Source organism: Gopherus evgoodei, chromosome 14, assembly GCF_007399415.2.
Source record: "Gopherus evgoodei ecotype Sinaloan lineage chromosome 14, rGopEvg1_v1.p, whole genome shotgun sequence".
Taxonomy (NCBI): domain Eukaryota; kingdom Metazoa; phylum Chordata; order Testudines; family Testudinidae; genus Gopherus; species Gopherus evgoodei.
Window position 1 is genome coordinate 32703332 of NC_044335.1, and position 12528 is coordinate 32715859.

Below are 12528 nucleotides of genomic sequence, written 5' to 3' on the forward strand. Positions count from 1 at the left end.
AAGGAGACCTGCTTGCTCGGGGTTCCGGGACCGAGAGAGCAAACCGGGAACGCCGCGGTTTGCTCTCTCGGTCCCGGAGCCAGCCAGCAAACCGCAGGGAAGGAGACCTGCTTGCTCGGGGTTCCGGGACCGAGAGAGCAAACCGGGAACGCCGCGGTTTGCTCTCTCGGTCCCGGAGCCAGCCAGCAAACCGCAGGGAAGGAGACCTGCTTGCTCGGGGTTCCGGGACCGAGAGAGCAAACCGCGAAAGGAAACCAGCTTCGCCGCGGTTTGCTCTCTCGGTCCCGGAACCCCGAGCAAGCAGGTCTCCTTCCCTGCGGTTTGCTGGCTGGCTCCGGGACCGAGAGAGCAAACCGCGGCGTTCCCGGTTTGCTCTCTCGGTCCCGGAACCCCGAGCAAGCAGGTCTCCTTCCCTGCGGTTTGCTGGCTGGCTCCGGGACCGAGAGAGCAAACCGCGGGGAAGCTGGTTTCCTTTCCCGGTTTGCTCTCTCGTCCCGGAACCCCCCTTGAAGCCGCCCAACAGCGCTGCAGTGTGGCCACATCTAACACCACTTGCAGCGCTGGTTGCTGTAAGTGTGGCCACTCTGCAGCGCTGGCCCTATACAGCTGTACTAATACAGCTGTAACAACCAGCGCTGCAAAATTTTAGATGTAGACATGGCCGAAATCTGGGTCCCGTGTACTTTTTGAAATCCTGCTGTAAACCTATGAAGAACTGAATATAATGTGATGGGAGTCCGGCAAGAACCTTTCCTGTGTTTCAGGGCTTGGTCATTCTGTGTTGTGGAGAAGATGTGCTGTTCATTGGGTGAAGAGGGAAATGCATATATGGGGCTGGAGCCTGCAGCAGCAGGGAGTAGAGCAGAGTCTCCTTTGTTGAGATGGAGACTGGTGTTGGGGTAGGTTGTAGGGCAGGGGTAGGCAACCTGTGGCATGTGCGCCAAAGGCGGCACATGAGCTGATTTCCAGTGGCACTCACACTGCCCGGGTCCTGGCCACCGGTCCAGCGGACTCTGCATCTTAATTTAATTTTAAATTAAGTTTCTTAAACATTTTAAAAACCGTATTTACTTTACTTATAATAGCTTAGTTATATATTATAGACTTATAGAAAGAGACTTTCTAAAAATGTTAAAATGTATTACTGGCATGTGAAACCTTAAATTAGAGTGAATAAATGAAGATTCAGCACAACACTTGTGAAAGGATGTCGACCCCTGTTGTAGGGTTACAAAATGACACCTGTTGAGGGATGTGGAATGGTGCATATGCCTCTGTATTTGTATGGGGAGAATGAGGCAGTACAGGATGGGAGAACTGCATGCTCCTACAGTGTTGAAAGGGATTGGTGTGGAATGGGAGAGGCATGCTGGGTATTGAGCACAGGGTTCCTAGTTGGCACAGGCTGGAAGAGACAAGGGATGCCACTGTGGGGTGTGTGTGTGTGTGGGTAGTGTGTTGTTTTGGGTTTTTTTAAGGCTGGGAGAGAGGAAGACCATAGACAGTGTCATAGATGGTGGAGCAAGGTGCGATTCCCTGCATTATAAGAAGTTGAAGGGAGTTCTTGGGACATGGTTGCCAGTAGTTCAAGGCTTTAGGGAAGCTTGGGAGTGTTATATATCGTGGTGGGTAGAGAGTTCAGGATGAAGTTGTTTGTCTGACTTGGGTTGGGGGAATATAATGTTATTATGTAGGTTGGCACAATGTAAGCTGGTGGCGTCTAGGGAATGTTTAGGGACCCCTCACTGGGGTGGTTCAGGAAGGACTGGATCTTTGCAGAGGAGATTGGGGCAAGGGTGTTCTTGCATCATCAAGGTAGGGTAGTCTGGGGGGCTTTAAGTAATGGGGTTGGGTGGGTGAGCTTTATTTCATAGAGAGACAGGATGAAGAGATGGGGACCACAGGCGCTGACTTACTGTTCCCCGTGGGTGGTCCATCCCAAGTCCTGCCCCCACTCCACCCCTTCCCCTGAGGCCCACTGCTTGTTGCTCTCTACCCTCCCCTGTGCTCCTCCCACTGGCTGCTGAACAGCTGTTTGGTTGGGCTACCAAACAGTTGTGGCTGGTGAGTGCTGAGCGCCTCCTCTTTTTTTCCATGGGTGCTTGATCTCTGGAATACCCATGGAATTGACACCTATGCTGGTGACTGTTTCAGTGATTCTGCGTGTGGGGTAAAGATAGTGGGGAAGTGCCATTCTTGCAGGAGACAGGTGAAGTGTCTACTTGCTGATAGGTAGGACAAATTTGCACTCTGCTTCTTATGGCCTCTAGGAAGCAGTGAATAGCCATACTGTAGTGCACTGCAGACATGCCCCAACACTGGGGCTGGGAGCAGGGCAATGCGTAGAGTCCTTATCCCTTCTCTGCACCAACTGGAAAGTCCTCTGCATATAGAAAATTCTCAGTATAGAGAGTGTTTCTGTAGTATAAGTGAGAGTTGGGGGCCTTTTAAAAGTTTAATATTTTCCTTAGTTTTAGTTGGAATAGAAACTATTTTATCATTTGGAGATATCAACTTTATTCCAAACACGGAACAGAAATATTTACTAAACACTTGTCTTTTCTGTCATTGTCCGCTTTGCCATCTATACCATTGTCAGAACTCCTTTTGTTCCTGATGTATTTAAAACAAAATTCTCCTTTATCCTATTGGCCTTGGACACTTCATTTAAATCTTTAGCAGGCCTTATCAATTTCCTACATTTCTTAACTTGTATTTTATATTCATATTTGCTTCCCCTTTTTTCCATTTGTGGTCAGTGTGCAGCTTTCATATTCTGTCTTAGCCCAAGATGGTTTTTAACTGAAGTAAAAAAAAAAAAAAAAGAAAAAAATGAAGAAACTGACTCTAAGAACATCTACTAAAGTGTTCTTAAACAACTCCCGATTTTTTTTTCACACATTTTCTATTTAATTTTTCTCTGCCTGTTTTGTTAATTACTTTTAGCTTTGTGAAACTGGCCCATGTAAAGCACAATGTCACTAAGACGCTGTGACAGGTTGGATCACAGAAACTCCCTTGGGAACTGCCAACTGATGTGCCAAGACTACTTCTGACCCTGCTTTCCCTGCCAGCTTGGGACTCCAGCACCCTGTCGTGCTGAGCCAGACACGCCAGTCTGCTCCAACACAGACCCAGGATCTGAACCACAAGCCCCAAAGCTGCAGATTTAACTGAAAGCAACTTGAGAAGTATTCTTGTTTTTAACACTCAGATGCCCAACTCCCAATGGGGTCCAAACCTCAAATAAATCTGTTTTACCTTGGATAAAGCTTATACAGGGTAAACTCATAAATTGTTCGCCCTCTATAACACTGATAGATAGATATGCACAGCTGACCTTCCCCCCCCAGGTATTAATGCATACTCTGGGTTAATTAATAAGTAAAAAGTGATTTTATTAAGTACAGAAAGTAGGATTTAAGTGGTTCCAAGTAATAGCAGACAGAACAAAATGAATTACCAAGCAAAATAAAATAGAACACACAAGTCTGAGTCTAATACAGTAAGAAAACTGAATACTGATAAAATCTCACCCTCTGAGGAATTTGAGTAAGTTCCCTTTTACAGATTAGTCTCTTTCTAGTCTGGGTCCAGCAATCACTCAGATGTCCTGTAGTTACTGTCCTTTGTTCCAGTTTCTCTCAGGTATCCTTGGGGATGGAGAGGCCATCTCTTGAGCCAGCTGAAGACAAAATGGAGGGGTCTCCCAGGGATTTAAATAGACTTTCTCTTGTGGGTGGAGATCCCCTCCTCTTTCCTATGCAAAGTTCAGCTGCAAGATGGAGTTTTGGAGTCACATGGGCAAGTCACATGTCCATGCATGACTTAGAACTTACAGCTAGCAGCCATTGTTCACATGCTGCCTTGAATGTCCTCAAGTAGACTTCTTATGTGGATTGGAGCCTTCCAAGATCCATTGTCCATTAAGTGCTTCTTGATTGGGCACTTAACTTGCACATTCCTTTCTCAAGAAGCTGACCAAATGCTTTACTAAGGCTACTTAGAAATCAAGCAAGTACACAGCCAATATTCATAACTTCAAACACAAAAATGATGGATGCATACAAATAGGAGGAATAGATTCAGTAGATCACATCCTCTACATAGATATGTTTCATGGCATATGTAGCATAAAACATATTCCAGTTATGTCATATACATGTTCATCAGCATATTTCCATAAAGCATTATGGGGTGCACCGTCACAGATGCTTTAGAAAATTTTACCTTAAATCTAGTCATTGCAGTGTCAAGAGGGTTGTTACTCCTGCTTTAAGTGCAAATTACGATGCATCTTTAGCTAAGGAGTTGCTACCAATGTCTCCATAGTAAGCAAGACATGCTAACAAGTCACTTGGGTGCTAACGAGCTATATTTGCAGTAAATATTATTCCTGATGAATAATTCACCATCACTAATGCAAAGTTTGCATAGTACCTCCCCTCAAAATAGTTGGTTTTAATGAGTGCAATTAACCCATTATTCTCATGACACAAATTCACTATCTTTAGCCAAAACAAGAAAAAAATGAAGAGGAAAAGAGGCAATGAATTTCTACAATTCAGTGGTCACACAAAAATGTTTCCAATACTTTAAAGGAACAATTTTTTAATATATAAACTTCAAAACTGACTACATTATAATTAATGCTTTCTATTTCTCATGTTTTTCAGAGTTGGCTAAAAGCATACGGCTATTTGCTTCCCTCTGAAAGCCGAATGTCTGCCCTGCACTCCGGAAAAGCTATGCAGTCTGCAGTTGCCACTATGCAACAATTTTATGGGATCCCAGTAACAGGAGTGTTGGATCAGACAACTATTGAGTAAGATTTACAAAGGTTATTTTGGGTTTATCTTCTAGACATATCTTAATATAACATTCTCTGTGCCAAAATCCTCTGTGATTAAATCATTAGATGTGACAGATGTTTGCTTGAAATAGAATCCCCAGGGGAATTTAGAAAAAATCTAGAAATTTTCTGAGAAAATATCTATCCTTTGTCCCAAGTTGGAATGGGAAGGTAGAAACTAACTGCAGGGTGTATTTTACAGGGTTGTGCTTTTTCTCGTTAGAGGCGTTTGTCCTGAACTATTGTTGGAGTTCTCTTGGAGTTAAGAGAAGTCACCATGTTAGCTGCTTTGAGACTCCATTTTGAGTCAGGTGGAGTGTTCTGATTCACCTGTGGTCTGAGTTGAGATTTGCCTCAGTTTGGGAGTTGAATCTATGCAGAAGCCTGTTCCAGCCTCGTGCGCTTACACTCGCTCTCTTAGTCTAATTTAGCTCAGATTAAAGGAGCTTATTCCAGTTTGCAGAGTTGGGAACCTGAGAGCCACAATCAGGAGCTTTTCTATCCTTTCCAGGAGTATTTCCTGTGAATCTGTTATGGGAAGTCGTGTAATTTATTTAACTTTCTGTGGGAGCTTAATGTAAAAAATATACTTTTCTAGACTTGTAACAGAATCCTGAGTCTCTTCTGCCTCCCCACTCCCCCCTCTTGCACTTAATCTGTGCCATAGCCCACATGTAATGAACGCTGTCTGACAAAAATAAGCCTATCCCTTTCCAGCAGGCTTTGGGAACGACACTCTCTATCTCAATGGGAAGCAGCCATCTTACAGCTACCTCCTCTCTTATTCTTGTTCACTGCCAAGTTCCAGTGTAGCTGAGAGTCCTTCCTCCAACACGGGCATATAGACCTATGCAAACCACCCTAGAAGGGCTCACAGCATGAATGGGAGAAAACAAAATCAGCTCCTCACTGATGTCCTCAAGTGCTGGGACAAAACAGGAGAAAATAAACCTTTGCATACTAAGATATGAATGTGGAGGGTGGTTTTTGAGATGATAAGCTCCTGGAGGAGGTTCAGCATGAAAAACCCACCGAATTTTTACAGAGGGTGTTGCCAGATCTTTTGGACCTCCCCAGAGATCTATGACTGGATACAGAGTGTGCACACCACTTAAGTATTAGGAGTATATGGGGAAGAGTCACCCCCCCTCATCATAGATTTCTTAACACAACAATGACTGTGACAGACAGAAAAGCCCTCTGCCACAGAGGGAGACAAAACGGTAACAGAATTGTATATCTCAGTATTGTGTGTAGATCTGTACTTCTTTGTTGAGGTGTTATTCGGCAAACAAGCCAGGACTATTTGTGTGTGGGGGGGGTCCCTTGCTCCTCTCCTTGTAGGTCTGTCAATTCAACAGTGACTGACTGTGTTAATACACAGAATTTTTACCAATCTAGGGACTAAAATAAAGAATTTCTGTACTATCAAGAGGCCTATAACAGTAAACAAGGGAAATAATATAATTCAGAACTTTGTGCAGATAAATTTTTAAATTTTGAGCTGTCCAGTGTGAAATAATGTATAGGAAGCCTTAAGAGACAGAACTTGTTCTCTTTTTATATAGGAGTTTCAGGAAGGGGTATAAGAGTAACATAGGAAGCAAGAATGGGATTGTGTGCTGCAGAGCTGAAGCATGACTGTGATGTCTAGAGATCCCAGTAAAAGATCAAGACCCTGTTGTGCTGCATGCTGTGCAGACAACTAAGCAAATTACATCTTCTGTCACCTTCATGTCAGACTTCACCATGAGGCATTCCCTGTCTCCATAGCAACTGGAGACAGACCAGATCATTGCTCTATGCAGAAGTTTAGGGTCGCCCTCCAGAAAACACTCCAGAATTGTCTGCCTCTAGACCCTCTCAGACCGCAGACTAAGGGCTCCCTTTGGAGCAGAATTTTTCACAAGATTTAAAAAATATTTTAAACTAAATTTCTCCCTGGACCTGCCTGCATGGTCCTGCATCACCGACTATGAGGATGTGAATTGCAGGGCCCACTAAAATGTTGTGTTGTAACTGCCCAGTGTAGACCCTGCTAGCGTGAATTGAAAGTTACCTAGTTTGTGTTAATGTAGTCCAGAGATCGGCAACCTTTGGCATGTGACTCACCAGGGTAAGCACCATGGCGTGGGACGAGGGATGTGCTGGCTGCTGCTTCCTGCTGCCCCCGTTGGCCTGGAGCGACGAACCGTGGCCAGTGGGAGCCACGATTGGCCAAACCTGCCAACGCGGCAGGTAAACAAACCGGCCCGGCCTGCCAGGTGCTTTCCACCCGCTCCACCGTGGAATCTTATCCCAGTTCTCAGAGCCTTGACTAGGCCTCCCAGTGAGCCAGTGGCAATTTACTCTTCATACACCTGTCCTTGAAGACAGCATTGCTAATTGCCATCACCTCAGCTAGACGCATAGGATAAATAATGGCTCAATGGCACACCTACCATACACAGAAGACAAAGTAACTCTGAGGCCGTATCCCAAGTTTCTCCCTAAAGTTGCCTCCACTTTCTATATGAAATCAACTGAGCCATCTTCCTGTTTTTTGTGTGTGTGGTTTTTCTTCTCCTGCCAAAACCACGTAGTGACAACGAGGAGACGATTCTGCACATGCTAGATGTTAGAAGAGCACTAGCATTCTACTTATACAAGACTAAGGACTTCACAAAGTCCTCTAAACTTTTCCTTTCGCTCGTGGAAGGATTTAAATGCTCTATGATATCGGCTCAAAGAAAATCCAAATGGGCCTCTAGTTGCATTAATCACTGTTAAGGACTCAAACTGTTGCCTCCATCTGGAGTCCGTACACACTCCATGAAGTCCATTTCTACCTCAGGACATCTTTAAGGAGTGCAACCATCTCGGAAATTTGTGGAGCAGTGACCTCTGCCCACACTTCCGCAGAACATTATACCATCACTGGAGAGTCTGCTTCCAACACCATCTATTACTGCAGAGAGAGTGTTGTGAAGCCACAGATTCCACTCTGAAGCCTCAGCCCTCTGTGAGGGGATACTGTTGTGAAGTCACCTACAGTGGAGCACCCGTAGGGACATTACTTGAAGAGGAAGTAATTCACCTTGTGCAGTAGCAATGATTCTTCAAGATGTGCTCCACAGCACCCCCTCCTCCTTCGCTCTACTTCAGAGTACCACAGAGTCCCTTATGGAGAAGAGAAGGAACTAAGGGGGGTTCCCCCGTGCAGCGCTAGGTAATCTCAAGGCAGACCATGAGAGAGGGAGAAGAGTGCACATGAGGGATGAATAGACACTGCTACCTAAAATTGTGGAATAAAGGCACAGGGGTGCAGATACACCTACAGTGGAGCACCCGTAGGGACATGCATCTCAAACAACCATCATTACTGCACAAGGTCAGTAACTTCCTCTTCTGTTTGACAAGGCCTGTTTTCTATAAAACCATGTTGACTGCCATGAATTAAAGGATAGGAATATAATTTAAAATTGAATCTCAGATCAGCTTTTCTGTTATTTTTGCCTGGTGTTGATGTCAGGCTAACTAGTCTGTACTTATTTGTACATTTGTCCTTTTTGTACATTGGCACAACGTTAGGACTTTTCTGGTCTTCTGGAATTCGCCTGGGTATTCCAAGATTTGTTATAAATTAGCACCAGTGGGCCAGTGATCTCCTCAGACACATTTAGAACTCGCAGGCCCAAATAATTTGCACCTACTGATTTTTTTTTAATTTTTTTTTTTTTAATAACTACTAGTTGTGGCCTAACATCCTTTGTTCCTAGGGGCTTGGAAAGTACTTCATCTTCACATGATACAAGCACACCATTCTTCTTTCCAAATATAGAACAGAAACATTTTTTTTAATGCTTCTGCCTTTTCTGTATCACTACTAACAATTTTACCATCTCCATGTAGTAATGGGTCTATATACCATTGCAAAGATTTCTTTCGTTCCTAGTGTAGTTAAACTCCTTCCTTTTTTCCTTAGCTCTGCCAGCCATGGATTTTTCCCTGATGTCTTTAGTTTCCCATGTCAATTTTCTGCACTTCATAACTTCTCAGTTATATTGATTGTTTACCTTTTACCATTTGTTATGTATTACTTTTTTTATTTCTAATTGCTGCCTTTGCTTCACCACTCCATGAGGAAGGTCTTTTAGCCACACTTGTTCTTTCTTGATTGTGGAATTATGTCTTTTTGGTCATCTAATAAAACCCTTTAGAACTCTGTTTTCATTCACATTTTGTGGTCTGCTTTTTCTTCCATTATTTTTGCTCATAATTTTCCTCAGCTTTGGGAAACTAGTCCTTTTGAAGCATCAATGCGTATCTATATTATTGAGTGGGAGTCTCTTCCTTTTGCCCATATTGAATGTAATCAGATCGTGATCATGAGGTCCCTATGCAACCACCAATTTCCAGTTCAGTTATCAATTATCTTTATCAATCATAATGAGGTCTAAATCAGTTACCTCTTATTGGATACAATACCTTCTATTAGTAAATTATTTGTGATTTACTGCTGGCTGCGTGAGACCTCCAGCATATTTTCTCCCAAACTGAAGTCCCCTCATAACAATCCCCCCATGCCCCCCACCCCCACCCTGGCAGGTGTTTAAGGAGTAACTCAGTGTCACAAGCTGCTTGTACATTTGAAGCAAGCTGGCCTCAGCCTTGCCCATTATTTAACAGCTATGGACCTCATGGAAAGTTTGCAACATTATAGGCTAGCTAGTGACCCCAGCTGGGTATATTGGGGCTTAATTAGATTGAGCCCAGCTGTGGTGGTAAAGCAGGGAGAGCACTGCAATAGAGCTGGAAACTCAGTAGACAAAGGAAAACCCAGGAAAGAGGAACAAGGGGAGTTCCCCTCTGGGAAGAGACTGGGGAAGTCAGGCTGAGGTATGTACAGGGAGCAAGGTAGGCTCCTGTGGTGAGGAGCCTTGAGTTAGGCCCTGCAACAGGACAAAGAGACTCTCAGAGAGCAGAGCAGGCTCCTATGGGGCAGCCCTGAGATTCCCCCAGGGCATCCCTAGCACCTATTTGCTTTGCGAGGGCCCATCTCTCCTGGCTAGAGGGTCAGAGCTCTCAAGGATAGAGATCACCCTGACTTTGGCTATATTTTAGAGAACGTCTTCCCGGCATCAGCATTAGTTGCTGATGCCACAATGGACACTAGAGTCTCAGCCAATGCCATGGCCTCGAAATGAATGACAGTGTCATCTATGGCTATGTCCCTGGAAGGGTGACCCTAAACAGGTACTGTACTCTGCCAAATTCACAGGAGCTCTGCTTTTCAGAGAGAAGCTGGACGAGGTAGTGGTAGACAGTGCTGCAAAATCTAAATACTCCCTTCCACTACCACATCATATCTTCAAGAGAGGGTACAGACCAACCTTGAGACAAAATGTTCCTTTTGGCCATCATTCTGACAGAAAAAACGGAGAAGAGACAGCAGGCTCTCCAAAGGAAAGCTGTGGAACTTCGGCTTGGCAGTAAAGCTGACAAAGGAACCCTATGGCTCTCAGTCTCTTTATGACAGTGACCACATAGATTTCTGCTTGGAGCAGGAATTTCCATTTCTTGGAGGACTGAGTTGCTTCGACCACAGACCAGCATCAAGGACATAGTGAGTCCCATGAGTTATGGGCTCCACCTTATCTGTTTTTTCATCCAATGTCTCTTGTCGAATGACTGCATAAAGCACAGTCTAATCTAGAACAAGATTTCTCACCACCTGATTATGGGAGTAATATGGAGCATTCCCTTAGATTCTTAGTGTTATACTTAATCTCTTTTATTGCTCAGAAGTGTACAAAGGGAATCTGCACCATTCTAGATCTCAAAAGGCTCAACAAGTGGATGAAGAACATGAAATTCCATATGGAGACTATAACTTCTATGGTGTCATCCCTGTCCCGGGGGATTTTCTGACTTTAGTGGATCTGGTGGATGCACACCTCCACATTCTGGTCACACTGTCATCACAGGTTCTTAAGGTTTGTCTAGACAGGAAGCAGCATCAATATTGGCGCTTCCATTTGCCTTGGCCTCAGTCCCCTGGGTTTTCACAAAGATGGTGGTGGTAATCATAGCCATACTCGGGTTACTGGATCCACCTGTGCGTCTTCCTGGAAGACATCTTAATCAGACCTCTATCCCTTGCAATGGCACATAGAACTAGTCTCTGACTTTGGACTTTTACGAGTGCACGGCTTTATTGTCAATATCAAGAAAAGCTCTTTGATTCGTTCCACCAAAATAACCCACTTGAGGACGGACATTGATAAATCCTTGCTAATAAGGTATCTATCTCTAGGAAGGTTCCAGAAGATTCTGAATCTCCTTTTTCTGTTTGAGCTGTATGAGGCCCACCATAGCACTGAGCCTTCAACTATTAAGCCTCCTAGTAACATGCAGACAGATCACTCCATGGACACAATTACACATCGGGTGCTTTCAAAGCTACATACTGGAAGTATGGGACAGCTCCCCAGAACGCAGGAAAGATCAAGTAAAGGTTCTGTCACAGGCAACTAACTCCTTGAAGGGCAAGTGTGTGGTCATATGCCTTCCAGATCCCTTGGTCCTCACAACCGATGCCAGCCCTGGAGGGCTGGGGAGCACAACTGGGATCCCAAACAGCTCATGGCATTTAGAACCTGGAAGAAAGGACACATAGCATAAATCTCTCAGAACTAAAAGCTGTCAAGCTGGCACTACGATGATTCCAGTCCAGCCTAGAGGAAAGCCACATTCTGATTCAGTCAGACAACACGGCCATGATTGCATAAGTGAACAACCAAGAGGGGAGCAAGAAGCCCAGCACTTCATCTTGAAGCAATAGTAATCATGCAGTGGGCAGACCTTTCTCCCCTTTCCCTCAAGGCAGTTCAAATAAAAGGAGACCTGAACCAGAAAATAGACTGGCTCAGCAGGATCAAGGTGAACAATTGAGTGTGCCTAAATCAGGAAGGCTTCAAGATGATTGCCTGTCCTGCTCTCAACTGACCTACTTGCAAGCAGCACGAGCGCATCCCCAGGTCCATGGGAACAGTTGCCCTATTGCATCGATGGCTGCAATGAGGCGTCCTCTGTGCTTTTCGTCCCTACTCATTACACTGCTCTACCGCCAAAATGCTTCTGAAATAAATGTAGTCCACCTTTACTAATTCTGGGTCACTGAGAGAGAAAATTATGCTTAAAATTTTTGATTTGGCTCTAGTTTTCAAGATATGCTATTGGGTCAGTATATATGACCCTTGACTTGGGAATGGTGGAGGATAAGTGAGTTATAAAGGGAAGAGATCTCAATTTAAACCAGAAATGACTAAAATACATCTTTGACTGGATCTATGAATAAATCTGACTGGATTTGGACAGTACTTGCTTTTTAGGCAAAACAATGAATGATGCAATTTGAAGCTAGTATTGCATCATACATGGTATGAATTGCATCATGTTATTCCTAGAAGTCATGGATGATGCAATCATAACGATGCTTACATCACTCTGCTGAACAAATTGCCCTATATCAGCTCTAGAAATCATATAGTGTCATGCTCTCTTATTTGTCAGTGTTTGATTTTGCAAAGGGACACATTTCTGTTTAGCCAAAGTGAGCAGAGATGCCTCGTACTTGTGTGAACAGTGCAGATAACTTCTGCTATGTTTGTGGTGAAGTGACTTTTGCATCGCAA

At 44.2% G+C, this 12528-nt stretch overlaps 1 protein-coding gene across 2 annotated transcripts in view; it reads left to right on the forward strand.

The window, feature by feature from the left end:
• Positions 1–12528, forward strand: part of MMP24 (matrix metallopeptidase 24) — a 182980-nt gene that overhangs the window by 33748 nt on the left and 136704 nt on the right. For both annotated transcript variants that reach the window (XM_030533634.1, XM_030533636.1), the window contains one exon: positions 4677–4825. In XM_030533634.1, the coding sequence (XP_030389494.1) occupies positions 4677–4825 (149 nt within the window). The remainder of the gene's footprint in view (positions 1–4676; positions 4826–12528) is intronic.